The sequence below is a fragment of the Pseudoliparis swirei genome, chromosome 23 (genome assembly GCF_029220125.1).
Source record: "Pseudoliparis swirei isolate HS2019 ecotype Mariana Trench chromosome 23, NWPU_hadal_v1, whole genome shotgun sequence".
In the NCBI taxonomy this organism is placed as follows: domain Eukaryota; kingdom Metazoa; phylum Chordata; class Actinopteri; order Perciformes; family Liparidae; genus Pseudoliparis; species Pseudoliparis swirei.
Window position 1 is genome coordinate 17,825,821 of NC_079410.1, and position 27,957 is coordinate 17,853,777.

At 45.2% G+C, this 27,957-nt stretch overlaps 4 protein-coding genes across 8 annotated transcripts; 1 reads left to right on the forward strand and 3 right to left on the reverse strand.

The window, feature by feature from the left end:
• st13 (ST13 Hsp70 interacting protein) lies at positions 1–5,544 on the forward strand. 3 transcript variants are annotated; one of them, XM_056407607.1, is made up of 13 exons: positions 1–122; positions 490–626; positions 1,032–1,083; positions 1,202–1,292; positions 1,923–1,993; positions 2,132–2,198; positions 2,297–2,381; positions 2,511–2,621; positions 3,027–3,129; positions 3,359–3,475; positions 3,776–3,836; positions 4,015–4,109; positions 4,938–5,544. In XM_056407607.1, the coding sequence occupies exons 2-13, from the start codon at positions 517–519 to the stop codon at positions 5,070–5,072; spliced, it is 1,098 nt and encodes a 365-aa protein (XP_056263582.1). In that variant the 5' UTR covers positions 1–122; positions 490–516; the 3' UTR covers positions 5,073–5,544. The 3 variants fall into 3 exon arrangements, with proteins under 3 accessions (XP_056263582.1, XP_056263584.1, XP_056263583.1); XM_056407609.1 differs by lacking the exon at positions 1–122 and adding an exon at positions 217–289; XM_056407608.1 differs by lacking the exon at positions 1–122 and adding an exon at positions 257–352.
• Positions 5,545–6,376: 832 nt separating this feature from the next.
• rbx1 (ring-box 1, E3 ubiquitin protein ligase) lies at positions 6,377–8,500 on the reverse strand. The gene is made up of 5 exons (XM_056407610.1): positions 8,392–8,500; positions 7,396–7,474; positions 7,234–7,304; positions 6,617–6,702; positions 6,377–6,529 (listed from the first exon to the last, which is right to left on the reverse strand). The coding sequence occupies exons 1-5, from the start codon at positions 8,467–8,469 to the stop codon at positions 6,517–6,519; spliced, it is 327 nt and encodes a 108-aa protein (XP_056263585.1). The 5' UTR covers positions 8,470–8,500; the 3' UTR covers positions 6,377–6,516.
• Positions 8,501–9,746: 1,246 nt separating this feature from the next.
• On the reverse strand, positions 9,747–14,129 carry chadla (chondroadherin-like a). Its single transcript, XM_056407388.1, has 10 exons — positions 13,905–14,129; positions 13,417–13,611; positions 13,139–13,294; positions 12,899–13,044; positions 12,270–12,508; positions 11,917–12,182; positions 11,461–11,797; positions 11,021–11,370; positions 10,488–10,654; positions 9,747–10,282 (listed from the first exon to the last, which is right to left on the reverse strand). The coding sequence occupies exons 1-10, from the start codon at positions 14,061–14,063 to the stop codon at positions 9,979–9,981; spliced, it is 2,319 nt and encodes a 772-aa protein (XP_056263363.1). The 5' UTR covers positions 14,064–14,129; the 3' UTR covers positions 9,747–9,978.
• A 1,319-nt stretch (positions 14,130–15,448) lies between these two features.
• rangap1a (RAN GTPase activating protein 1a) lies at positions 15,449–27,935 on the reverse strand. Of its 3 annotated transcripts, none has more exons than XM_056407612.1 (16): positions 27,594–27,935; positions 26,339–26,458; positions 26,093–26,220; positions 25,582–25,641; positions 25,234–25,413; positions 24,709–24,843; positions 24,239–24,397; positions 23,588–23,614; positions 23,228–23,327; positions 22,048–22,132; positions 21,677–21,800; positions 21,416–21,532; positions 21,093–21,198; positions 20,657–20,745; positions 20,412–20,533; positions 15,449–16,347 (listed from the first exon to the last, which is right to left on the reverse strand). In XM_056407612.1, exons 2-16 carry the CDS (start codon positions 26,448–26,450, stop codon positions 16,221–16,223), a joined length of 1,671 nt encoding a protein of 556 aa, XP_056263587.1. In that variant the 5' UTR covers positions 26,451–26,458; positions 27,594–27,935; the 3' UTR covers positions 15,449–16,220. The 3 variants fall into 3 exon arrangements, with proteins under 3 accessions (XP_056263587.1, XP_056263586.1, XP_056263589.1); XM_056407611.1 differs by having other exon boundaries at positions 23,501–23,614; positions 27,594–27,934; XM_056407614.1 differs by having other exon boundaries at positions 16,260–16,347; positions 20,369–20,533; positions 23,501–23,614; positions 27,594–27,934.
• Between the last annotated feature and the right edge of the window lie 22 nt (positions 27,936–27,957).

Below are 27,957 nucleotides of genomic sequence, written 5' to 3' on the forward strand. Positions count from 1 at the left end.
TGAAAACAGAGGAGAGACGCCATTGTCACTACCAGCGAATCGGAGTTTAGGCAACAAAGATCCTCTGTGAGCTTAATCTTAGGCTTCACTTATCGGCAGTCACCGGTGTACATTTCAATCAGGTGCGTTTCCCTTCCGTCACAGACATCAATGGCCGCAGCTCGCGAGTGTTTTTCATTAATCACGGCCTGTAGCGGCTAACGGCGTGTTCATGCGTCAAACAGGCGGCGCGTCATAAACGGCTTCACGTTTCCAGAAACTTCTGTTTGGCGACCGTTGGAGCAGCCGTGTATGGAAATGCTGACTTATCACTACCCTCTGAATTGCACGTTTTTTGGCGGGTTTGTGTGAAGTGAGCCGCGCTACAGAGTCACGCTCGTTCAACTCCCGCACGTTAGCGCACCGAGCTTAGCGTAGACGCACGCAAACCAGTCGCACTCAGCTACGTTGTTAGCTTCATTGTTTCTCTCCCCCCACCCCCATCCACAGAGTGTCTGCTGGACGTGACGGAGCAGCATGGACCCGCGAAAAGTGACCGAGTTAAAGGGCTTCGTACAGATGTGCGCGTCCAGTTCCGATATCTTGCACCTTCCAGAAATGGCCTTCTTCCGGACCTGGTTGCTGGGGTCAGTAACTCATACATAGACTTATACCGCCTGTGTGTGTGTTAGAGGTTATTTAGGGTGGTTGCTTTCTGTCGTCACTAAAGTAGCTTTTTAAATATTAAAACCCAAACCGACTGCAAGTTTATCACGTGCCCAATCCCGCCTACTGTGTAAATTTATCACGTGCCCAATCCCACCTACTGTGTGTGTCCTTTGTTTGGTATTAGTAATAACTGGCATGTATACGTATGTTTATATTGCCATTTCAATGTGTATACTGTATATTTTAGTGATATAAATTACAATTTGTGGGGATATTTACTGAGAAATGTTGTTTGTTAGTATATCCATTCAATACAATGCCTGAAATGTCACGGCCCTTGTATTTCTCTCTGATTCGTCTTTGAATATTGTTTTATATTCCAGCATGGGTGCAAAAATCCCACCCAAGTCCAAGTCTGAGAGGTCGTCATGCCAGGTGAAACCGAAATATTACAATGATGTCTTTTTTCTTTCTTTTTCTGTGCTGTTGATTCTTTGATTTTATTTATTTATAATTGACACCTTGTTGTAACTGAGTGCTCTCTGACTTACAGGGTGGCTGTCCTTGTGGTCCTCCCCCTACTGCAGCTTCCCCTTCTGAGCCAGAACCTCCGGTACTCTCTGAGAACGAGGAGAGTGATATAGGTACACCACGTTTCTGAAATCGCAGCTCTGGCCTCAAGGGACCAGAGTGTTTAAGTGGGATTCCCGTAGAGTGTGGAAGCCCAGGCAAAACAATGAAGTGTTGTTGTTTTTTACATTTGGTCGTTTGTCTCTTTGTTGTTACAGAGCTTAGCTCGCTGGTTCTAACCTCATGCTAAGCTCTGTTTATATTTACCGTACAGACACGAGAGCGCTATCATTCTGCTCAACCAACTCTCGGCAACAAAGCAAATTAGCCTATTTCCAAAATGTCAAACCACAATTTCTAAGGTATAATTATAGGTGCAGAACTCTTTCTGCAGGTGGTGTAACCCTTGATATATGAAGGCTCTGCACAAAAACTTTAGGTCCATTCTGGTCGTTAATTGGAAAGAAAGTGCCTTGGGATAGATTTGACAGACCTGCCTGTGTGAGATTTGGGAGTCAGACTCCAACATTTACTTTTATTAAAGTAATGGTTTTATATGCTGAAAATAAATTACACGTTGTTGTGAAATGTTTCTAAATATGTGTTTTTATTACTTTGTAGACAACACTCTGTTCTCAAAGTAGTGGGTACTACTAGTAGTGTGTACCAACAAGAGCTCGTTGTAAATGTTGGACCCTTTTCAGAAATGGACAACGAGGGAGTGATCGAGCCAGACACCGACGAGCCCCAGGAGATGGGAGAGTTGAGCATTGAGGTAACGATGTTTTCTATATATCCATTAGTCATGCATGCAGTTACTCAAATATACTGAGTATTTAGATACTAATTAATAGCGTAACCGTGACCACTTGAGGCCGCAGTAGTGTGAACGTCTGTCCGTACATTTCCTCAGGTCACAGAGCAGATGATGGATGAGGCCGATGAGAAGAAGATGACGGCCATTGATGCTCTCGGAGAAGGTATGGTGACTTCCTGTTGAGTTTCTGCATTCATGAGGGGAAACTAAAAGATATACGGAATTGGATTTATGATCTATAATATTTATTTTCTTTTACAGGTAATCTGCAGAAAGCCTTGGATCTTTTAACCGAAGCCATCAAGCTGAACCCCTGCGTAGCCATCATGTACGCCAAGAGGGCCAGGTGAGAGTCCTCTCATTCAGCTCGCCCATGGCGGAGCATTCAAGTGTCACTCGGCTTTTGGTTGCATCATGACTGCGCGAGTCCGTTCTGAAAGGCTGAGTGGCATCGGTTGTCCTCGTTTGTGCTTAGCGTCTATATCCAGATGCAGAAACCCAACGCAGCCATCAGAGACTGTGACCGAGCCATCAGCATCAACCCAGACTCTGCACAGCCTTACAAGGGGAGGGGAAAGGCTCACAGGTACGTTTGTACTTTACACCTCTGTGCACACACACAACCGAACCCTCAGTGTCAACACTCTGCATTACTCAACTCATCTTGTTTGGAAACTGGCATTTAATGTTTCCTCAGCTGAGCTCGCTGTGTTGTTACAGCTGCACCCCTAACATTCAATATAATATTATCGTGTGCTGTCGTTATTACATTGTCGAATTATGTAATGTTCATCTTCATGCCATACACGACAGCAGATGTGATATTTATCCTTGTATGAACATCATAAATCTGATTTCCAGAGGACCAAGATGTAAATGGGGTTTGCAGTCTGATAGAACTTGTGTTGAATCTTTTTATAACTTGAGTTTTCCCAGATGAGAAGTTGACATTTTAGTATGTATTTTCATTAATCGTCGCTTCAAAATGCAGGCTGCTGGGCCACTGGGAGGAGGCAGCCAAGGACCTGGCCACGGCCTGTAAACTGGACTACGACGATGACACCAGTGTAATGCTGAAGGAGGTCCAGCCGAAGGTAAAAGGCCAGAGAAAAGAGGCACACAAAAAAAGAATGGTGCAAACGGGTAACAGGATATGCTATTTTGAATGTGGTGCTGAGAAGAGTTGTTGTGTCTGTGATGCGGTCACATGATCCTGAGCAGATGGATCAGAGCAGGGCTCCAGAAGCCCCAGACTGGGACTCGAAGGTGACGCTCCCAGCCGTGAGTTCGTGGTTCTTCATTATTTTCTCCTTTTTTCTTCAGGCACACAAAATCATTGAGCACAGACGCAAATACGACCGTAAGAGGGAAGAGAAGGAGGTGCAGGAGAAACAAGAGCGGGTAAAGAAAGCCAGAGAGGCGCATGCACGGGCTCAGAGGGTGAGTGGCTGTGTCCTATTTTAGACTTTCACGAACAAAAAAAACATGACAAATGGTTCTGTTCTATTATTCTTCCTACACAACTGTAGCTCATACTAATACAGTAGATGGTTGAAAAGCAACACGATTACAGTGGCTGCAGAGAAGCAGACACTTCACTCCATTCTCGCATTCGGCATTTTAAACTCGGAAGAAAACGCCATTGACATTTTCACAATAAGAGTTTCCGATGCTCCTCCTAAGATGGAGGAAACCACCCCTGAACCGTCACACTTAGTAACTCCTTTTGTATTTCAACAGGAGGAGGACGCCCGGCCATTCGGAGGAGGAGGAGGAGGAGGAGGTGGAGGATTCTTCCCAGGTAGGAGAAAGGGTGGGGGGGGGGGGGAAATACATCACACAACGAGATGAACACTACACATGTCTGTCATGTGGCCAATATTTTTGATTTAATATTGATCCAATACATGCCGTTGTATGCTGTATAATCCGACCGTCCATATTTAATCTTTATCTATATTTAAATGAATGACTTTCAGCGGGTCCTGCTGGATTCCCAGAAGGAGGAGCCCCTGCCGGCATGCCTGGTTTCGGTGAACTCCTGAAGGATCCGGAGCTGCTCAACGCCATGAAGGTGACGACGCTAGTTCTCCACGTCCCACCACTGTCACATGACTTTAAGGAATAGGTCGATGATTTGGGGAAAGCTGTTAATGGCTTTCATGCGTAAAGTTAGCTGGGAAGATTGACATTCCCCTCCAGCTGAGCGTGAAGCTTGTGAACTCACGTCCTATACGGACCCTGTGGAAGCAGAACTCACTGAGATCTGCGTCATGTTCACATGAAACTGTGTTTTTGCGTTGCTCACCAGCCTCTCTTGGGGGGGGGGGGGGGGGCAGCTGTATTTGAGCCATTTGGCAGCACCACAAATGGACTTGGATGCATTAGCCTGTAGGTCACTTGAAGAGATTAAAAAGCTCCGGGAGGGAGATGGAACATGCACCTGCTCACGTCATCAGTCAGAAAACACCTTTCTATGAGAGGGAGTGTACTTGCCGACAATCACACTTCAGTTTGAAAGAAAAGTGTAGACGTGTAGGTTTTATTTAACAGGACATTTATTTTTAGAGTTTAAAGCTCAGCTTATCTGCTTCATTGTTCAGGTTTTTATCAGATATTGACTTTGCGCTTTCTCATAATGAATTTGACAAACAATTAAAATAACTCCTTTGGGAAATTGGAAGAACATGTTTATTTTCTGATGTAGGCAATCAACCGTTAATCAATAGTAGAGAGCTGTGGAGATTTGCTGAGCTGGAGATCACCGTTAACGTGACGGTCTGAAGTCCGTCTCCATGCTCGGGGACTTCCCAGGATCAGAATGCGACGAAACGCGCTTTGTCTTTTTAGAGCTGCTTTTGAGATGCACTCCATGTGTAACGCTGACTCTGTTCCACTGCAGGACCCGGAGGTCATGACGGCCTTCCAGGATGTGGCACAGAACCCGGCAAACATCGCCAAGTACCAGAACAACCCCAAGATCATGGCGCTAGTCAACAAGTTGAGCTCCAAGTTCGGAGCGGCACCGCAGCCGTAGAACCAAAGACGAGTGGATGGATGGTGACTACGTTTGGAAAGCCGCAGCGTATTTCTATTTTTCCGCTGTGTGCAGGTGAAATGGGGATTGGTGTCGGGGAGAGAAATTGAGGCTACTTTCTAAATGTTCTTAAATCAGCCTGTTAGTTCAAACAAAGGTTAGGGGTCAACTTCTTCTGAATCGCCCCAGCTGGGACTTCACGTAACCGCAGGTTGACGTTTCCTAACGTGTATAGAAGCTAAACTGGGAGTTGCTGCATTAAGACGCTGGTTCAAACATTTCTACAGCCATTTATTACATTGGCTACGGGCCTTTCCTTTCTCCGAACAGAGCCAAACTCTCACGTACAATGTTTTTGTTATCGGATCTATTATAAAATACACACGGAAGAAAAAAAATGTACTGATGTTGATGTCTGACCCTGTTGGAAAATGACTCCCAATAATAAAACCTGTTGCTGCAATCAGTCTGACTCTGTTCTCGTTTCCTTTACAGACAACTGATTAACTGTTTCTCATCCGTTAAACAGATTTCATTCCTAAACATCGTCCAGGAGGACCTGCACTCAGACCTCTCTGGTCCGGACATGTTTGTTGTCGGATTTAAATGCAGCAACTTTAGTGGATTTGTGCTTTAATCCATTTGAAGAATAACATTTTAGTGAAGTATAAACCGATCATTTTACTGGGTTCCAGCCTCAAACTGCTTCTTGAACCAGTTTATTGTAATGAAACTAAACCAAATGGTTGTAATTTGAGACTGAAGCAAAATGGATGAATCTGAAATATTTCCACTGACCACAGTAAAACTAAGGTTTTAAAGCTGAAATGATTAGCAAACTGGATTATTTATTTATGAACCGATAGTCTGAAGTGTCAGCTTTTCACTTGTCAGTTTGGGCTTTTAGTCAAACCACTTAATTATGGACAATATTAATTGATCAGTAATAGCGCTGCAAACGGTATCGGTGCTGCTGTATGAATCCGGCCCAGGAGGAGGGGGTCGTCACCAGGCCACTAATCCACACAGGGCATCTTTCAGCCGGAGGATTACTGCTCTATAAACACATGGGTGCTGGCTCATGAAGCCCTGAATTACTGCATCAAAGCAGATCTGACCCTCTGGACAGCTTTGTCTAACACAAATGAAGTTTAAATATTTAGTTACAAATTAGTCTTTTGCACAAAACCGAAGCAAATGTGGATTGAACCTGTGGTATTTACAGCATCTGCCATTCTTGCATCACAAACCAGTACACTGAACCATCAAACCCGCTTATGACTGCACAAGGACCACAAGACCTGTGACAATATTGATGTTTATTTTTGTACTTACAACATACCAAAACAAAAAGACATGGGCGTAAAATAACCGCTTACAAGCAGGAGGGAACAGAAGAAATACGGGTGATGCTTGTAGCGCAAAAAAGTCAGCAAGAATACAGCTAGTGTCCGTATCTGTAAAAAGAGAGCGAGAGGACACACCGTCAATACAGATGTTCACTTCAAGAAATAATCACAACTTTACACTGTAGTGATACTCACTTCTGAAACTCCCACTCCCTGTTGTCCAGAGGACACACCTGTCTGGTTTTCAGCCAGCGGGAAATACAGTGGAAGTGGAAGGCATGCTGGGGACGAGAAAACCAACCAGGGTAGAAATACACAGGAATATATGTGGTTCAACGTCACCGTTAATATTCTTTAACATCCAGTTTCCCAAATAAATAAAACAGATGAGTTTGAATTATTTGTCAATTCTCCTCTACACTTATCCTATTTGGCAACAAGGTTTACAGTAATGTTTGTCAATAAAAAGGAGAGACACCGGCTTATATTTGGTCGGACATTACAATGGGAAGCCGTCACTTGAACAGTAAAATGGATTAAATGTACTTTTATTGTAAATAAAGACTGAAAGTACTTGGAGACCATTCCAATTAGTTTAGGTTTCTAAACTACGGATTAGTTATTAAAATCAGATTCACAACTGGACTCAGGTTGCTGAAAATAGGCCCACAATTATAAAAAAGAAAGACCTCATCGACATAACGTAGTTTACTTTTTACTGTAGCACTACGATAACTGGATGAAGTTAGCTTCATCACATGAGCCTGAACTAGGTGAAGAACGGGGACCTTTTTGACAACACAGGTACTCACATTGCAGACTCCCCAGGCTACAGTGCACTCCTCAGAGGTCGCAGAGGCCTGGTTGGCCTGGCACTCTATACCTGATGAGGGAGGGAGAGAGGAGTCAGCGATAAACCACCACATAACTGACTCGTCTTGATGAGTCCAAACACTGTGAGGACATGAGCTCACAGAGGTCCATGATGTGGTTCCGACAGATAGCACAGTTATCCACCACGATGTCCCAGGCCCACAGCGCCACTGCATTCCACTGGTGGGGATCAGATTCACAAAGCAACATTACGGGGCCATCACAGCAGGTGGTCTAGTTGACACCGATGGAGAGATTTAACGACAGCTTCCAATTATATATAGGTTCATACTGGCTTATTGTTTTTAAATATTTGTGTTCAGCTGGATGCAGTTTATAGTATTCATGAAAACGGCAGCTTCATTCTCACCTCCACAAACAAACCTAAGAATTTGACTGTGAAATATGAGTTGGAACATCGCATCTGCGACACAGTCATGACACCCTGTCAGATATTGCGTCATTATAATATTAATACACTATATTAGTCTAACGCTAGCGAGCTAACGGTCACCGCTGTTAGCTTGTTGATGGACGTATTTCAGCCGGCTTATAGACCGTTGAGCTGACGCGAGTTACTCCTTTGGTCCAGTTAGCGGCGAACAACTCTTCATTAACCGCAAATTGCTTTTATGTTGTCCTTGTAGCTCATCTAAACATCTTATGGCGGCAGGCTTTGACTCCTTGTGAGGGCTTTCAGTCTCCCGGTAACGCGGCTTAGCTAACCAACTAAACGTTTCGCCAATTTAGCTCGCAAAGTTAAAAGCATTTGTTTTTACGTCACCTAAAATGTAACAGTTACATTGGTACGGCTTTTCTGTCGTTATGGTAACGATTAAGACAATGGAGAGTTGTCTCAAGCTGATATAACGGTACATTTGTTTACTATTCTTCCTAAAGGAAGTGCACATTCGTGCCGTTAGAGGCTAACATATAGTTAGCTAGCGAGCTAACCTAGCTAACTCCTGTCCCAAACTAGAGCGATTTAACGCTGTGCGTCAGCAAGAGAGCCGAGTTAGCGCCATTTAGAGCTGCCGGTAGATGCACGTTCACATCTTATATAAAGCACGACTCTGAGTTACTTAACGCAGGCATACCTTCTTCACTTCAAACCGCTTCTTGCTAGCGCCACTGTTCGTGCTACTCGGCGTGTCAACATCCATCGCTGCTGCCATCTTGAGAGGAGAAGTTTGGCGTGAAGAGGAATTCAACCCGGAAGGAACACCGCGATTTCTGCCGGTGTGTCGGGCGTTAAACCCGCGGGTTGTGTTCGTCTGAGTCGCTTCACAGCGGTGCTGTTATCATGTTATGGCGTTTAAAACTAATGCAGGATTGTATCATAATGAATCAAACAGCGCATCAAACTATACTCAGGTTCCACCGAGATTTGAACTCGCATCGCTGGATTCAGAGTCCAGAGCGCTAACCATTACACCATGGAGCCGGTGGCCCGCCGCGACGCAGCAGAGCTATACGGCAAGACGGGTATTTAATGCAGCGTTATATGCTTAAACTATATTTCAAGTTTTAAGGTTTTATTTGCCATTTGTGCCAAGATCAAAAGTCCAGACACATTGGAAATATAGTTCAGGGCTCTTCGAGTCAACAGTTTAGAAATAACACTATAGTAAAGAAAATATCCAACATATAAAAGCCAACACTGTACAGAAGTTGGTAGTGTGTACATATAGGTGGTAATATGTACAATAAAAAGAAAGGTGCTACTATGTTTTTTAAAAATACAGATAGTAGAACTTTAGCCCACAGATATGTGGTTGTGTGTGATGTCCATCTTTCTGGTGGCTATACAATGAATAATCTTTCTTATTTGTGATGCATTTGTATTCATTTTTATATTTCGGATTCTGTAAGGCCCTGGGTACATATCTCATATACCTTAAACACCTTTTTAAGCACCTTGTATGGCAAGACATACTACCGTATATAGATGCAGGGGGATGCCAATGAAATTTGGCATTGAGATTATTTTATTCATATGTAGAAATGCAAGAATTCTTGTCCAGTAAAGTAAACATTTGTCACATAGAAAGCACCATATATAACCTATAACCATGTGGATTTTGAGAAACTGGCAAGGTTGCAAGAAAAGAGGATACAACACAAACTTTGATGCAAAGAGTTTACAGAACAGTAATAAAGCTCATTGCACATGATAAGCGTAGTGAGGTCGTTTTGGGATATTACACATATTTTAATAGTTTTGTTTTGCCATCAGTCTGACTGTGGCAGGGAAGAAGCTGTTCTGTAAGAGATGATGCTGTGTCTCAGGTTATACATGCAGTGTTTGTGTCTGAGCAGAGAGTGAGCTGGGTGGAGAATATATGAGTATATGTATATGGTTATTTAAAATCCCTTATTGATTTGTTTTAGTGTTTTTTTTTAGATGTTTAGCAGTCTGAACTAAATATGCCAATTTTGAATGTGTTGAATATGTTGTTTAAGTTCTTTATTTATCAAACAAAACACAAACATGATCTCATTCAAAATCAGGAAGGCAACAGGCTGGCTCCTCAGGTTTCTTTTGTCTTTTATTATATGATTGTTTTTACTTTACTGTGTTGATTTTGCTTGGATAGTAAATTGTGCATGTAGATTTCTAACACAGCTGTATTTCAAGATATTTTAATAAAAAAGATCTTAAAACTTTAAATGTGTTATATTTATTACAGTGTCTTGTTCTTGGTCACTTTTGGTCCCCCAGGTTTCCTCTGACGCTTACTCTTGGTTGGTTTGAGGAGTTTAGCTTTAGGCTTTGAGGGCCTAGCCTTCACTCCAGGGGTCTTCGAGAGGCTGGTTTTGGGTTTCTTGAATTTTGGAGATCTTGAGGACTTCACAACCTTCTTATCTGGAGGAGAGCTGCTTTCTGGACAGGCCGTGAACACATGGACATCCTTGACCTTCTGACCTCTGAGCTCGGGAGGATGACCGCAGGTGGCCATCACCTCCAAACTTACATTCTCCATCCACCTGAGACAGAGACAGCCACACACGTATTGTCAATGATGTAGCTTTCAATAACAATTAAGGTGAATTGATTACTATGCTTCCTTGATCCCTGTAGCAGCACTCACTTGTTTTACTCTTTTCAAGTTTACAATCTCACCACCACCTGTGCCACCCGGCTGCATAATTAAATGCAAAAACTCTACTTCCAGGTAAACTCTGCACTGACCTGCGTAGCGGCCACAGAGGACAGTCACACATCAGGGGGTTGTCCTGCAGGTCCACCACCTCAAGGCCGGTGAGTGGGCTCAGGTCAGGGAGCTCCTCCAGCTGGTTCCCTCTCATGGTCAGAGCCCTCAGCCCTGGGCCCAACCCGGCCAGAGCGTCCATGGACATCTGGACAGTGGTAAGTCAAAGAGCTGATCACCAATAACACCTGCTTTAGATCTTGTCAATAATACTAATCCATTCTTCATATCACAAGAGGTTCAGGTCTCAATAACTAATTTCACTTGTTGGGACTAAAGACTTATGTTTTCGGGTCCCATTCCTTCCCACCCTTTATCCTGCATTTGGATTTTGTGGCTCCAACAACTATCAAAAAAAGCATTCACTCAAAATCCATGCCTCAAAGAGTCCTTTCAGCAACTTGTTGGTGAAATCACAAACTCAAAATGTTTCTACAATTCATAACATGATATAAGTTTGAAGTGAGAGACAGTTTAGGATGCACAGAAACACGAGATAAAAAAGGTCCCGCACCTTCTCCATGCCCATCTGATCCATGTAAAGCCTCTTCAGACTTTGGGATACGGGCTTGAATGCGTTCGGTCCAACCCAGCGAATTGAATTCTGAGACAGGTTGATCTCCTCCAGGTTTGGGGCCTTGGACAGAGCATGGGTCGGTATCTCGCTCAGCTGATTTGAGTCCAGGTGAAGTGTACCCAGGAAAGCCGAGTCCAGAGCCCCTTTGGCTATAGCGGTGATGGTGTTGTTGCTCAGGAACAGTTCCCTGAGGTTGGGGCTCACTGACAGCAAACCAGCGGGCTCCAGTTTGGAGATGGCATTTCGCTCCAGGTGTAACACAAACAGACTTGGTAAGAGGGCCAGGGCTACAGGACAGACACACAAAAAGATAGGAAGTATCATTATTTTGGTTTCTTATGTGTTTTTACACACACTCGACTGGACCGACCACTCACCTGATCCGGGGAACTGCACCAGTCGGTTCCCTTCGAGATGAAGGTACGTGAGCTCGGGGGCTCCGGCAAAGGCTCCGGGGTCCAAGGACGTGAGGTCATTGTCAGAAAGATACAAATAAACAAGTGTTTTCATCCCCCGGAAGGCGCCGCCTTCAATTTCGTGGACCTTGCAGAATTCCAGGTGAAGAGAGACAATGCGGCCGGTGCCTGGGAAGCTGTTGGCGGGAAGGTGGTGGAAGTGGTTTCTGCGGAGGTCAAGCAGCTGCGTCTTGGTGGAGAAGCCTCGCGGGACTTTGGTGTGACCCCGACCCTCACATGTCGCGTGCTGGGTTTCAATCTGGGGAGGGTTACAATCACACCTCTTAAAGGACTGCGTAAACACCGGGGGACAACGTATTGAGGTGTTCACGTCATTGCTCAACATGCACAGCAGCTCCCGCATCGTCAAACACTCACGTCGCAGCCACAGTCAGCCGGACACTTGACTTTCTGCTTGGGCTTCTCTGTGGTGGGGGGGCTCCCTGTGCTCTCTCCCTCCTTCTCTAACTCGTCCTTCGACGCCTCCCCTCTGCTGCGGCAGCGCAGGTCCAGAGGAACCACGGCCTGCAGCGGCTCGTCCGAGAGGTGAGGCGGCCCCGCGCAGGCTCCCAGCAGCTTCACGCCGCCGGCACCCGCCCACTGCCTCAGGGGCCGCATGTAGCAGTTACAGTACACGGGGTTGCCTTCAAGAACAAATTAAGAGGCATATTGAAGAGGAAATCTGGGATGCTCCTTATCCTCCTCAAGTCAAGCAACACAGTTGTTTGTACCGGTCAGGTTGAGGCTGGCCAGCCTCTTGGGGCCTGGGAGGGGCTCCAGGTAGCGAAGCTGATTGTGGCTGAGGTCCAAGTGGGAGAGGAGCGGCGCGCGGGACAACGCCTGATCCGACAGGTCCTGAAGGGACATGTGGTCGAGGTAGAGGTGCGTGAGCTTCGCCATGGAGACGGATTCTTCCCCGAGGTAGGTCATGGGGTTGTGGCTCATGTCCAGGCGCGTGACCTGGGGAAGTCTTCGCGAGGAGAGGAAGAGTGGAAGTAAAAAGTTAAACGACACATCGTTTACATGACGTTTGATGTTTTATTGTGGACCATGTCTTACATTTCTAAAAGGGAGAAAAGTCATGAGCAACCGAGGACCAATCCCGCCTCTCATACGTGTCATAACTGTATAAATAGAGTGGAAGTATCGCACATTTATGTCAGCAGCCCTCAGAGAGAGGTCATCCGTGACATCACAGGATTCTTACTGGTCAGTAACACCATCATTGATATTTGCACTTTGTTTGCCAATAATCTCTAGTAATGTCGCATTTTTTTACCTATAGTCTGCTGAGAAGTCATAAGCACTGTTTTCCATTAGAGTGTTACACTGTTATCATGCCCATAATAACCCTTCCCACCTGGTCATGGTCTGAGTGGGGAAGAACTGCAGCTCGTTGTGGTCCAGGCTGAGGCGGCTGAGGGTGAACAGTCCAACGAAGGCCTCCGGGGCCAAGTTGTTCAGCGAGTTGTGGCTCAGGCGAAGCCACTTGATGTTGTGCAGGCCCTGGACGACGGGTCAGATTGCCGCGTGATCATATAGCCAAACAGAACTATTCATTGAGATTGATAAAGGTCTATGATCCCAAGAGTCTGAGTACCTGGAAGGCCATGTTGGGGACGTACACCAGCTGGTTGTGGGTGAGGGCCAACATGTTGAGGAAACCGAGCTGCGTGAAGGCTCCGGGCCGGATCTCCTCCACGCGGTTGTGGTCCAGGTGCAGCTCCTTCAGGGAGGAGAGGCCGTCAAAGGATTCCTGCAACAGTTGGGGTCAGAGGTCGGAGGTGAAGGGGTGAAAAGAAAGGAAAATTAGACAACCTCACATAAGTGCGTCAAAAATATCAACCCGGACTCTTCCGTGCTGCGTTCTCCTCTCACCTGGTAAAGAATGTCAATTCTGTTGTAGGCCAGGTTGAGGGAAACCAGGCGGCTCAGGGTCCGGAAAGCGCCCTCTTTCACCTTGTTGATGTTGCAGCGCTGCAGGTTGAGGTGGGTGAGGTAGGGCGTGAGGGTGAACGCCCCCCTGGACAGCACCTGCAGGTTGTTGTTCCTCAGCTCGAGCTTCAATGTAATCTGTGAGGGGGGTGAAACCAGAAGAGAGGATGTATCCTGTGGGAATGCCGGGTTAAAGGACGGGACTCATACAGGGATGCCTGATAAGAACAATACTATTGCCATAGAGCCCTTGAGCAAGGCACTTATCTCCTTCATGCTGCTGTCACTGTCACATTTGAACTACTTCCTATGAGATAAATACAAATTCATATTTCAGAAACATCTCAAATGCACCAAATAGCCCTAAGATGCCATTTGGTGTTTCTTGTGTGAGGTGGAGGTGAGGCGCTCCCCTTCACTGAGTGACTCACCTCATCCACAGTCGGGGGAATCTCCGTTAAGTTCTTGCCCACGCAGGTGACCGTGAGTTTGGTGCCGTCACAGCTGCACACTTTGGGACATTTTCCTGCTTCAACAGGTGAACTCGGCAGTAAAACCAGCAAGAAGGCCGCAGCCCCGAAGAAAAGCATCTGTAGCCGCAAGACAGTGAGACAGATGACTCAAAGGCTGCTGTAACTCCACCCAGTGACGTCTGCATCCAGATCAGAACCAGTGTTCAGATAATGTATTCAGTCTACTACACTATTTATTTCTTAACACTGCTTATGTGCTGTTTTCTTATTTCTGAAGTATTTGGGGATTTAAAGAACACATATGAAAACAAATTGTTGGTTGTGTGTATATATATATATATATATATACACACTACCGTTTAAAATGTTGGGCTCAACCAGACAATTTTGTGTCTTCCATGAAAACTCACTTTTATTCATCAAATGAATTTCAAAATGAATAGAAAATAAAGTGAATACTAGAAATAATTACATTTAATGAGTTTTTTTTGGAATATTAATAATTTTGTTCTCCAAACTTGACTCAAAGGCCAGTTTTACAGCTTCTCTCACCAGCAGAACTGTTTTCAGCTGCGCTAACATAAAAAGGGCTTTCTAACCCTCCGTTAGTCTTCTAAGGCGATAACACAATGTTCCATTAGAACACTGGAGATGGGCCTCTAGACACCGATATAGATTTAATTAAAAACCTAGAATATTCATTTACCACATTAACAATGTAGTGTATTTCTGATTAATTCAATGTTATCGTCATTAAAAGAACAGAGCTTTACTTTGAAAAATAAGGACATTTCTAAGTGATCCCAAACTTTTGAAAGGTAGAATATATTTATATATATATATATACATACACACAGAAACAATGTGTTAGTTGTGTATTCTTCACTAACATTACATGCTAGTGATTTTAGATATACAGTATATATAATATACAGTAATAAGTTCATCAGGTGAAAAACAGTATCAAGAAAATCCCAACTCTAACCTGGAAAGACAAACTGAAACATCCATCTTACCTCCAGCAGAACCTCCGCAGCCTGAACTAAAGAAAGTGTGAACGTGACTCTGCTGCTGACTATTTTACTCGGTGTCCAGCGGTCCAGCAGGGTTAATAAACACGGCTTTGGTAAATTCTTTTACGATGACCCCTGACTCGTGAGCGCCCTCAATGCAAATTAACACCGTGGCTTCACATTTCCGTTCTGAAACGGGGAGGAACTGAGGCTGCTGGTCGGATTGAGCCCATCAGTTGATATGTGGAGGCCATAAACTATTCTTGGTTCAGAAAATCAGGAACAACATGAAAAAGAAAAGAAAATCAGCTTCTTAAAACCTCCGTTAATGAGAAGCAATTAAAAAAAAAATCTATTTTTGTTGTAATACAAACTCATAAGTGGTTTTGCTCAGTTTTTACAGAGTTGTATATTCTTGTGATTTCCCCTTCAGAGCTCATATTTTTTTCTTCAATAAAACTTCTGTGCAGTTAAAATGCAATGACATCGAACACTCAGAGCAGCTTTATTTTTGCAACACAAATCCCAAACTTTGCACCTCTTGCCCCATTTAAACAGGCAGAAAACACATTTACACACATTTCATCCCTTTTGATTGTTCTATTGTCTTTTACAGTCTTAGTTTTTGTAACCATATTTATCGTTAATATATATTTAAATAATGCCAAAGTTTGACCACATTAAATCCAATAAACATTGTATATATATGTATATACACAGACATATATATATATATACACACATATATATATATATTTATACACATATGAATATATATATTTATACATACATATACATATGTATACATACATATATACATACACATACAGAACAGTAAAAGGTATATATGAAATATAATATAAAATGTGCAATAAGGGAAACTTAGAGCCCGGATCCTTTGTGCTCAGAGCTTTTCTAGTTTGCACCAAAGTGAATCTGAGCGTCTCTAAACCGACACACGGGTCTTATTCACCAGAATACAGATCAAGAAGACCATGTTGTCCGTGCTGTTCTGTGGTGACACAAGTGTACACAAAGCACTTCAACTAGTCCACACCAGAAGAGCGTAGAGTCTACATCGAAACACAAAGCATTTAAGACCAGGGTCCGGAGTCCAGGAGGAGGTTTGTTGCTGAGCCCGCGAGCGACGGACAGCGGGGATGAAGAGGAGTGAGCGGGTCGGTTCTTCTCAAGAGCTGCTCAGCTTTATTTGAGCTTGTGTGTGCTGGTTTCCAAAGGTCCATCAGTGATCAGTCAAAGTTCAGTCTGTCTCTGTGTGTGTGAGTCTGTGTGTGTGTGTGTGTTCACAGTCCTCAGATCTGACTCGCTGCAGTGTCGACTGGAGGCTGTTTCTAGCATTACCACATGACTCTAAAGCCTTGGGGTTTCTGTGAAGGAAACACACAGTTAAGAGGATGAAACACACACACACACACACACACACACACAGTAATTAAAATGGTATAATTAATACATTAACTAAAAGGGTTAGTCTGGTATTTCTCAGATTGTGAACACATGCCAGATCCTCAGTTGTCCAGAGAAACCCAAGTGAGCCTCCCTGCACATGTTCCTTTGCCCTGTAGTTGAGTCAATATCCATAAACGGTTCCGTTGCTGTTAATATGCAAAAGAGTTAAAAAAAATACATTAATCTGCTAAATAAAACCTTCTAAAAAAACAAAAAGGAAACTATATATTTGTACAGAGAGCTGTATACGAAAAGAAAGTATTAAGAAAAGTATTTTTATGGGATTTTTTTTGACAATGAGAAGAAAAAATAGCAGCTATAATCTTTATAAGAGTCATAAAATCTGCATTTATGTTACTTGCAAATCAGCAAAGAAAAGTTGTTCGAGGAGAATTTGCTCCACAGTTAAATCTTAAGGACGATAACTTTAAGGCTAAATCCCCATGAATCCTCCATGTACGTCAATGTTAGCCCATTAAGATGTGTGATATGGCGCCGTACGTGATGGCGGCTGTGTTGCGAGCTCCCGGATTTTGTAGTAGTTTTTTGTTATTTATTCTTCTTATTGCGACTATTTTTGCACAAAACGTTAGCAGCCAGTTAACGTACGACAGATGCACACTTCTGGAGATTGGATCGGCAGTTGCTCGCCGCCTACCAGAGTTTTTCAACTCTTACTCGGACGTCCCGCCAGGAACAGTAGCGGAACTATCTCCGTCCATTTTAGGCGCGATCTCACGCAAACGTCGCCGACGGAGGGGGAAGCGAGCTGGCGTGCTGGTTAGGCTGAGACGTCGAGCCAATCGACCCCACTACCCACCATTTTACTGGCAAATGTACAGTCTTTGGACAATAAGCTATGCGAGCTACAGGCTCGTATTCAATTCCACCGGAAACTAAGGACAACTGCATCATCTGCCTTACGGAGACATGGATGTCGGAGGAGGTTACCGACTCAGCCATCGAGCCGGCAGGATTTTCCGTCCACCGCGGACAGAACAAAGACTCTCTCTGGTAAAGATCGGGAGGGGGTATGTCTCATGATAAACAGATCTTGGTGCAACCAAAGTCATGTACATACTCTCAAGTCGTTCTGTTCCCCGGACCTGGAGTACCTAATGCTCATGTGTCGACCATTCTGGCTACAAGGAGTTTACAGCAGTCACCGTAACTGCTGTGTACATTCCGCCTCAAGCTAACACGGACATAGCGCTGAAGGAACTCTACGGGCGATCAGCGAGCAGGAGTCGGCACACCCGAGGCTGCTTTCATTGTGGCGGGGGACTTCAACAAAGCGAACCTGAAGAAAGTTCTCCCGAAGTTCTACCAACACATAAAAAGCAACACGAGGGGGGAGCGGATTCTCGACCACTGCTACACTCCCTTCCGGGATGGATACAAAGCCCTCCTCCGCCCACCGTTCGGCAAATCGGACCACCGCTCCATCCAACTACCACCCGCCTACAGGCAGAGGCTTAAGCAGCAACCAATCGCTGTGAAGGAAGTGCAACGCTGGTCGGACCAATCGGAGTCTATGCTACAGGACTGTTTTGAACGTGCTGACTGGGATATGTTCAGGGTCGCGTCGGACAACAACGTCAGTGAGTACGCGTCCTCAGTCACCGGGTTCATCAAGAAATGCATAGATGACGTTGTTCCTACCAAGTCGGTTCGGATTTATCCCAACCAGAAACCGTGGATAAATGGCGATGTTCGCTGCACTCCGCGCGTAACACCGCCTTTGACTCGGGAATATGGCGGAATACAAAGAGCCCGCCACGACCTCCGAAGACCATCGGCTCTGCCAAGCGGGAGTTCAGGAACAAGGTGGAGGAAAAGCTCAAGAGCCATGACGTGAGAGGTGTGTGGAAGGGCTACAGACAATCACGGACTTCAGAGGGAGAACCAGCGGTGAAGAGAACTCCTCTACCTCCCTCCCAGGCGAGCTAAATACATTCTTTGCTCGGTTCGACGTGAGCGGCAGCCCGCAAGGCAGCGCCGCCGAGGAGACCAGCCTGCTGATCATCTCAGAGGCTGACGTGCGCAGAGCCTTCAAGCGGGTGGACATCCGGAAGGCGGCAGGTCCCGACCACATCCCGGGCGCGCCTCAGAGCATGTGCAGACCAGTTGGCAGGAGTCTTCGCAGACATCTTCAACCTCTCCCTGTCCCAGGCTGTTGTTCCTGAGAGCTTCAAGATGTCCACCATTGTGCCTGTCCCCAAACACCCCAAGGTAACCTGCCTGAATGACTGGAGACCCGTAGCCCTCACCTCGATTGTCAGTAAATGCTTGAGAGGTTGGTCAAGGACTTCATTTGTTCCATGTTGCCTGCCACGCTGGACCCATGGCAATTTGCATATCGTCAAAACAGATCCACCGACGACGCAATTGCCATGGCACTTCACACCGCCCTTTCCCACCTGGAGGGGAGGAACTGTTGTGTGCGAATGCTGGTTGTGGACTACAGCTCAGCGTTCAACACTATTGTTCCCGCCAAGCTCGACACCAAGCTCAGAGGTCTAGGCCTGCACTCTACCATGTGCAGCTGGATACTGGACTTCCTGTCGGGCCGCCGCCAGGTGGTGAGGATGGGCGGTACCACCTCAGACCCTCAACACGGGAGCCCCTCAGGGATGCGTGTTGAGCCCTCTCCTCTACTCCCTGTACACCCACGACTGCACGGCCATGCACAGCTCCAACGTCATCATCAAGTTTGCTGACGACACAACAGTGTTGGGGCTGATCACCGACGACGACGAGACAGCCTACAGGGAGGAGGTTGGATCACTGGTACAGTGGTGCCAGGAGAACAGCCTCGTCCTCAACGTCAAGAAGACCAAGGAGCTGATCGTGGACTACAGGAAGCGGAGAGGAGAGCACACCCCCATCTCCATAGACGGAGTTGCAGTAGAGAGGGTCAGCAGCTTCAAGTTCCTCGGCGTGCACATCTCCGAGGACCTCACATGGACCACGCACACCACTCACGTGGTGAAAAGGGCCCAACAACGCCTGTATTTCCTTAGGCGACTGAGGAAATTCAACATGGCCCCCGCATCCTCAGAACATTCTACACCAGTACCATCGAGAGTGTTCTGACAGGTTGCATCACCGTCTGGTACGGGAACTGCACCGCCCTGGAGCGTAGGGCACTACAGAGGGTGGTGCGGTCGGCACAGTACATCGTTGGAGGTGAGCTTCCCTCCATCGTGGACATATACACCAAGCGGTGCGTGGCCAGGGCCAAACGGATGATGAAAGACAATAACCACCGGCCACAAACTGTTCACCCTTCTACCGTCAGGCAGGCGATACCGCAGTATCAAGTGCCGCACAAACAGACTGAGGGACAGCTTCTTCAGTCAGGCCATCAGGCTGCTGAACAAGGACTGAGACCCTCATTAACACTACACACCAGAACATATTCTGTGAATATCTATGGCCATGGTGTATATTTTATTACATTGTTTATATATATATATATTGTATATATATATTGTATGTATATACATATATATATATATAGTCTCAAAAAAGTGTATATTTTATTACATTGTTTTATATATATATATTGCCATGATGGATATTCTATTACATTGTTTTATATATATATTGTTAATACTTTCTTCTTTTTTTTGTGTGGATATTGTATAGTTTATTCTCATTCTTATTCTTTTTTTAGTCTGCTACTGCTGTCGGGTGTTTTGCACATAAGAATTTCACGAACCGATTATACTTGTATAAAAGGGGATGTGACAATAAAAAACTTGAAACTTGAAACTTAACAGCGATCGGGTAGCAAAACAACAAAAACAACAAACCCATCCCCAACACAACAATGAGCCATCACCAGCGTGTCCACCACCGTTGCTACGGCCACCAAGTGTAAAAACAGTCATTATGTGCTTCATCCCTGAAGATGGTAATCGTGGTATTTTGTACCTGGAAGCTGCCTGCTGATTGGCTCAATCTGTCACGTCCTTACCGGGACAGGAAGACCGCGAGCACGTCCACGTACTCCTTGGGGAAGTAGTCCTGGCTCGCGACGTGCTGCAAGGCGTTGAGGTGGCCGCGAACCACGAGCACCGGCGCCACCTTGTCCTCACTCTGGGCCGCCGAGAGGACAGGACCGAGGGACGAGGGGACAGAAGTGAGACGAGAAGAGAAACGTAAAGGAAACACAAGGCATGGGGAGAGACGGCCGGGCCTGGGCGAACACAGTAAACCCACCTTGATGAGTCCGAGCAGCACCAACAGAGTTGATACAAAGTTGCAGCCTTGGAAAGACGGAGTGGAAAAAGCTTTCCTCAGAAGGGCATCTGTGAGGAAACAAGTATTACTAAGTATTACAAGCATATGTTCCAACCCCCGTCAGCAAACGAGACAACAGGAAACGCCGCTCCCGTTAGCACGAACGCTAAACGGCATTTAGTGAGGCATTAAAAAGGGTTTTGAGTGCACTGTGTAACAAGCAGACGCTCGAAAAGACCACCATGCAATTCAGCCTCTAGAAAGGTTTTCTTCTGGTTCGATTGGAGAGACAAAGGACTTCTGACCTCATTAGATGAGAACAGCTTGGTAGTACATCAAAATGAATATATGAAAAACATAAAAGAACTGCAAGACATTGAAGGGCAGACTTGTAGCTTCTCTCAGCAATGCTCACCGATGCTGTCCAGCACGGCGTTCTTCACGTCGTCATTGTCCTCCTTGTACACAGATGCAATCTTGAGGAAGGCTTCAGCTGTTTTTGTCGCATCTGAAACATCCACCTAGACGCAGAGGAAGGCAAACATGTTTACTGATGGCCACCCGGCTTCATGGAGCTTCAAACGGACGCGTCCTTTGTGCGTCCGCCTCGAGGAAACACACGGGACCCTTTGCAGCGAGCTGAAATGTCCGTAAATGTGACCTCAAAGACCTTTTCCCTTCAGCCCTTCGTAGCTCGCATGAACAGATCGATGCCGGTCTGGGTCCTCGTGCGTTTACCTGCTGCTCGATCAGCATCGCCCTCGTGGCGCCCAGTTTGAGCAGCTTGTCCGGGGACGGAAAGCTGAGGAAGGAGGAGACATCCGTCGGCCGGGATGCTGCTACAGGGGTGGACAACTATGATGGAAGGGGAGAGGAGACAGAATACAAACCGTGGTTTCACAAGCCGACACTTGAATTCAGAATTTTTTTCTCCATATTATTTGGTCTTTGGTTCTTTTCTTGCAGCACCAATCGTTCATGTATGTGCAGGTACTTTACCTTGTTGCCATTGCTTTCCTCTTCCTCCTCCTCTATTTCCTCTTCATCCACATCCTCGTCGTCATCTTCCTCCTCGTCGTCATCGTGGTCATCCTCATCATCTTCCGGCTCGCCCTCGTCATCACTGAGGGCAAATATAAACCAGGGAAGATTTTGGGATGAGAAGCAAAAGACGGCGATATTCAACAAAATCGTGTTAAAGTCAAAATGGGGGAAGTTTGCGTCGGTTTTTCCAGGCGCTGATGTGACTCCTCAAGTGAGTGTCTCAAACGGTAGAGCAGGAATACACCCCCCCCACACACCCACACAACAGGATAGACAGTGACAGAGAAAGGATGTGTAGGCTTTAATAACTAGTCCGGCGTGGTTACCTGAGTGACCCGAGCAGCTCCCCGATGTTCATGGCCTCCATGGCGTTCTTCAGAGCTTTGCAGCCATCTTCTCCGAGGCTGTTACCTGAAAGTCAAATCACATTAACCACAGGCATGAAAACGGGTCAGGGGTGAAAAAGGTGAGGAGGATAGGCGCGCGGCGGGGGGGACTTCCACGAACATCGATGTTGGCCGTTGTATGATAATCTATAGGTCCTCCATTCTGACACCAAGTCAGTGATCGGGCCCTATAATACTATAATAATATTGTGTATAATATGGTCATTCATGAACCAACTTCCTTTTTTTGTTGTTGGCGTGAACAAGTCTTCAAGTCTGGAGCTCTGCTGTTCCTTGAGTCTGTTCCTCGAGTCTGTTCTGCCTCTACCTGGTTGTCACGATCTTCTATACCATACCTGCCATAAATATCATGATACTGATACAATACCATAAAAACAGTGTACCATAAATACGATACTGGTATATTTATCTATAATAGTAATAAATAAAATATCTGTATGGTTCACTTTTTACCAACTTTTTCAACACTTAAATGGCAGGAATATTAGTATTAATACAGCCAGATATGAATGAAACTAGATGGAGCCATCATAGCATTGATTATACACTATGAGGCCGTTCTGTATCTGGCAAGATGATACAGAGTTCATCAGGATGAGCAGCTGTAGAGTTACAGAACTTTACAGACTGAACTTAAACAGCAGCAGATGTAGCGGACTAACATTCAAGCTAACCTAAATCACCAAACGTTGAAGACATCTTGACGCTGATTGGCCGAGACGCGACACGTCCCATCAAAGATGTTTTATTGCGAAGAGCACCACTCCACATTTTCTCCGTGTCCCACTCCAATCTCATAAACGCCGGCCGGCCAATTGACCCCCCCCCATACCCCAAAACAAAAACTCTTCGGATCTACACGATTCACGTAAGTCACCTATTTTGGTTTCAAAACGGCGAATTTCGCCGAAAGGTGAGGGATTCTCATGCCTGTAACCAGCTAAGTCAGGCAAGATAAATTAAACAAACAAAAAAAATGTAAATGGCACCTTATTTGAAACACTTAAGAGCAGATTTCTTTGTAAAATGTTTTTCTTTTTAAATGTTGTGTGAAGAACAGTCTTATCTCTTTTTTAAAAAATGTAGACATTTTTTTAACCATTTAGATCCAGTTTCTCCAGCTGGTCCTTGTTTTTTACCGCTTGTGCCACAGCCAGAGCGGCCTCTTCCGTGATCTCCCCAAACGACAGATTGAGTTCCTGTTGACAGAATATTTACTCAGTATGGAAGGAAAATGTCAAAAACAAGCTAAGAACCAGAGGAATAAAGACCATTTAGTACAAAGTAAGGATTAAAATAAAGCAGTGACTGACAGCTCAGATCAGAGAGAGAGAGAGGGGGGGGGGGGGTCATTAGTGTACGACTCATTCACCCTGAGGATCGGGAGGCCCTCTGACACAGTTGCTGCCAGGGCTATGGCTCCCGCTGGCCGCACCAGACAGTCTCCAAAGTTTATTACTTGGATGTTGCGTAGGTGTTTCAGGGCCTGTGGAGAACAAACAACAATCTTTGCTACAGCACCGAAGCCTAAAAACTGAATTATTAATAGAACTGAAGTAAAAATGATCGTAATGGACAAATTGGTGAATGACAACAAGTAAAAGATATAAATTATAATTGAATACGGTAAAACTACAGGCTTCTACCTTTGTAAGAATCTAATTACTAACTGTGTGTAGTAATCAACAGTATGTTTTAAACATGAGGCCTGTGGTAGAAAACCGTGTTGTAGAAACACATGGATGCATTTTAATATCCTGACTAACACACATTCCTGCCTAACGTAGGCTAACATAGTTTTCCTGTGGGAACACAGAGGAATGAATAAAGACCGCTCACTGATGGTCTTCCTATTTGTGTTACTGAAGACATTTGGCCAATGCATTCGTAAATTAATGGTGATAAATAGTTTCTGGGATATTGATTCAGGGATTAAGTGAAAGAAGCTGGATAAGCATTATTTTTAGTGTTAAATAAAATTGACATTGTAGACGTACTAAATAAAAAAATGTAAACATTTATTTCAGCCTATCCTTTTGCCACAAAGCATTTCACTGCAATGCAACCGTCCCCTCAATCGTCAACAGTCAGGATACCAACGTCTTCGTACCTGAGCCATGGCGAAGGCCCCCTTCTCGGTGAAGGTGTTGTCGTTGAGGTTGAGGATGCGCAGGTCTGCGTTGTGCTGCATGGCTTTGGCCAGAGCCGTCACGCCCGGGTGGTTGATGCCGTTCTGAGGCATGTGAACCTCCTCCAGGCTGCCCATCAACTGAGAACACAAAGGATGATCAGAACAATGACATGGCCAGTTTGGTCAGGTGGTCAAATAACTAACAATATGAGCTACATCGATATAACCTGGTCCGAGATCAGTAATTGTAATCAATCAATCAGTGATCCAGGAAGGCAGATCTCCACGATGTAGCGTGACGATGTAGGGTGACGATGTAGGGCGACGATGTAGGGTGACGATGTAGGGCGACGATGTAGGGTGATGATGTAGGGTGACGATGTAGCGTGATGATGTAGCATTTTGCTGTGTTTCCCCAGAACAATGTGATGGGGCTGTCGGTCCTTTACCTGGAAGGCTTGAGCGAGGGCAGTGGCTCCATCGTTCTCCAGGCGGTTCCTCCCCGCAACAAACACCTTCAGGCCGAGAGGGGTTCCCTCTGCACTGGAGTTTTTATGGCACTGGATCAAAGAAGCAGCCAAGATCTAAAGGAATCCATCAACACAGATGTGATTTTTAATTACAGCCGTTTCGACAGACAAAATTCTCTTTTCAGTCCAGCTGCTATCAATAAATCAAAGACATCGAAAGATCTCTGTCTGTGTCTCTCTCTCTGTCTGTGTGTCTGTCTCTGTCTCTGTCTGTGTCTCTCTGTGTCTCTTTGTGTGTCTCTCTCTGCGTCTCTCTCTGAGTGTCTGTGTCTCTCTCTCTTTCTGTCTGTCTCTCTTTCTGTCTGTCTCTCTGTGTGTGTGTGTGTCTCTCTCACTCTCTGAGTCTCTGTCTCTTTCTGTATCTGTCTGTCTCTCTCTCTCTCCGTTCATAGAAATTGTCGAGGCCAACACACCTCATGTTAAAAAGACGTTCTCAAGACTTGCCTTCCCCCCTCCGATGCCCATGCCACAGTTGTTGAGCCGCAACTCCTGCAGAGTGTAGCAGGCCGTGCTCTTGAGCAACCTCTCGATGCCCCTCACGCCGTCTGGTCCAAAGGCGTTGTCACTGAGGTCCAAGACAGTCAGTTTGGCCCCCGCCAGCACCAGAGCGTCACCCAGTGAGTTCTACAGCACAAGGAGAGAAACGAGATGAGACGGCAGCTTAGCAAACACAAAGACAACATAGTCACTGCCTTGTGTCGGTCATGGCGAGAGACAGACAAGGAAAGCATGCAATATTTCCACACGTTGTCACTGGAAGCCCAATTCAACAAGTTTAATAATGTTAGTTACCAAGGCAGGAGGGATCTCAGAGCGAAGACGTCCTGTGAACATGTCACTCCAATAACAGCGCTGAAAGAGAGGATGAAACACAGTCAGCTGAGAGTTAAAACTGGAATATACTCACTACATTATACAGAAAATAAAAGTTCAATATCAACACAAAAATAACAATTAGTCTAACAAGATAAATAAAATGTGTGCAAAATGTGTGAATAATTCATTAATGCGTTCACTCATTTATTCCTGGTTTCAGAGTATTTGTTGCTTTTCACGTCTTATGTGAGGTAAACAAAAATACTTTAGGTTTTGGAGTATTGATCAGACAAAAAAGCAATTTGTTAACACCCTCTTGGCTTTAAGTAAATTATGATGGGAATTGTTTTACTATGCTCCGACATCTTATAGACCAGTTTATGTTTATCAAGAAATAACACAGAACATTTTTGGGTTACGGTGTCAAAAAAAGGGCGATGAGTCAAATTGAGAATGATCAGAAAGGTCAAGAAGAAAGAGTCCGAACCTTAAACTTGCTCTTTGTCTCGAGGGCCTTGGCGATGGCCTTGGCTGCCTCCACCCCGACAGTGTTGCCCTCCAACCTCAAAGCCTGTAAATCTTCAAAGTCCTGAATCTCCTTAACCATCTCCTCCACTGGAGTGCGGGAACAGGGGTTAAAAGTTGAGGAAGAGGGATTGAGGCGTTATTCATGAAAACTCAAGACGTTGGTGTGTTAAAGCGATCATAAGCAGGGTTTATGTCCGACACTCACCTGACTCGGCATCATCCAGCTTCTTCCCCTGGCCTTTGTAGCTGAGCTCTACATCCTCTACTCCAGTCTTAGCTAGAGAGTTGGCCAACTGTGCAACAATATCTGTAGCCATGGCGACACCTATGATTACAAACACAGCGTATTATTTTATATATTCTGGTTTCCAGTGACAGGAGTCCTCTGCACTTGTTGCCAATAAAGAATAAAAACACAGACCTCACATAACAAGTCATACTGGACTATAGGGTAGGAAAATAGCAATTACATTTGCACTTGCAGCATGACACGCTGCAGCTCATTTATAGATTTGAACATATCTCATGCGTTGAATGACATACAGGCGGTAAAGATGTAATCTTATAACCCAACACGTCAAGGGACAAGCCCTGGAGCTCTTCGTGTACAATTAACTGTCAAAGTGTTGTGGTAATGTTGAGAGGAGAAGAGCCACTGATGCTCATCCCCATCCAAATAAACACACATTTTAGTTGTAATGTACCTTCCACCTTCCATGCTCACACATGTACAGCTTACACACATATATATACACACACACATATATATACGTATATATACTCATATATATATATATGTGTATGTATTTATGTGTGTATATTACATTACATGTCATTTAGCAGACGCTTTTATCCAAAGCGACTTACAAGTGCATTCATACATATATGTATGTGTGTGTATATCGGTATATATTTGTATATATATATATATGTGTGAGTATATATATATACATATGTATATATATATATGTATATATATGTGTATGTTTGTGTGAAAACGTGTGTGTGTGAGTATATATATAAAAAACAAAAACAATATATATATATAAAATCACAAATATATAAATATATATAGAGATATACAGCCGCCAGGTTTTACACACGAGCCACATTCACGAGCTGTTGTTGTGGGTCCCCCAGCACGCAGCCGGCCGCTAGCTTTAGCGGAGGTCTGCTCCCGTCGTGCTAACACGCCGACACGGTGTGCCGCTGGTGGAGCCGGTTTGTTGACACCGGTCGGTTCGTGAACGCATCACGTGCCTGCTGGATAATCAACACACCTTGTCCCTGTGGTTAAATGACGGGCAGTTGTGTCAGTTAGCTCCCGCGAGCGTCCGTTAACGGGGACGTAGCGTGGCTCTCCCTCGGCCTCTGAAATCCGCTGACTAACGCTAAGGTTAAAAGTTACACAACCTGGAAACAAACCGCCGCAGTTCGTCGTTACATAAACTTTCACCCACCGTTCACACACAGGTTAGATGTATAGTAACCCTGAGTTACCGCAACGTCGCTGTACCGATTGAATCCAGTCACACGCTCCCGCTCGCTGTGAGGGTTCAAACCTGAATCCAACGCGTTACCCGAGCTGACGACCTGGGCGGAGCCGGGCGACAAGGGACTTGTAGTTCAATGAGACTACAACGCGTTCACTTCTACACCCAGTCTGTGGAAAGTGTCCGGGCCGTCAGTGTACGTTTGTATTGTTTGTTTTATAGTTTAGCTTTTTCTTCTTCTTTCTTTTGAACAGAGACTTAAAGCAGGGCAGGTGACCGGAAATACGAGTCTGTCAAAATAAAAGCCACGGCAATAGAAGGGATTGTAGGT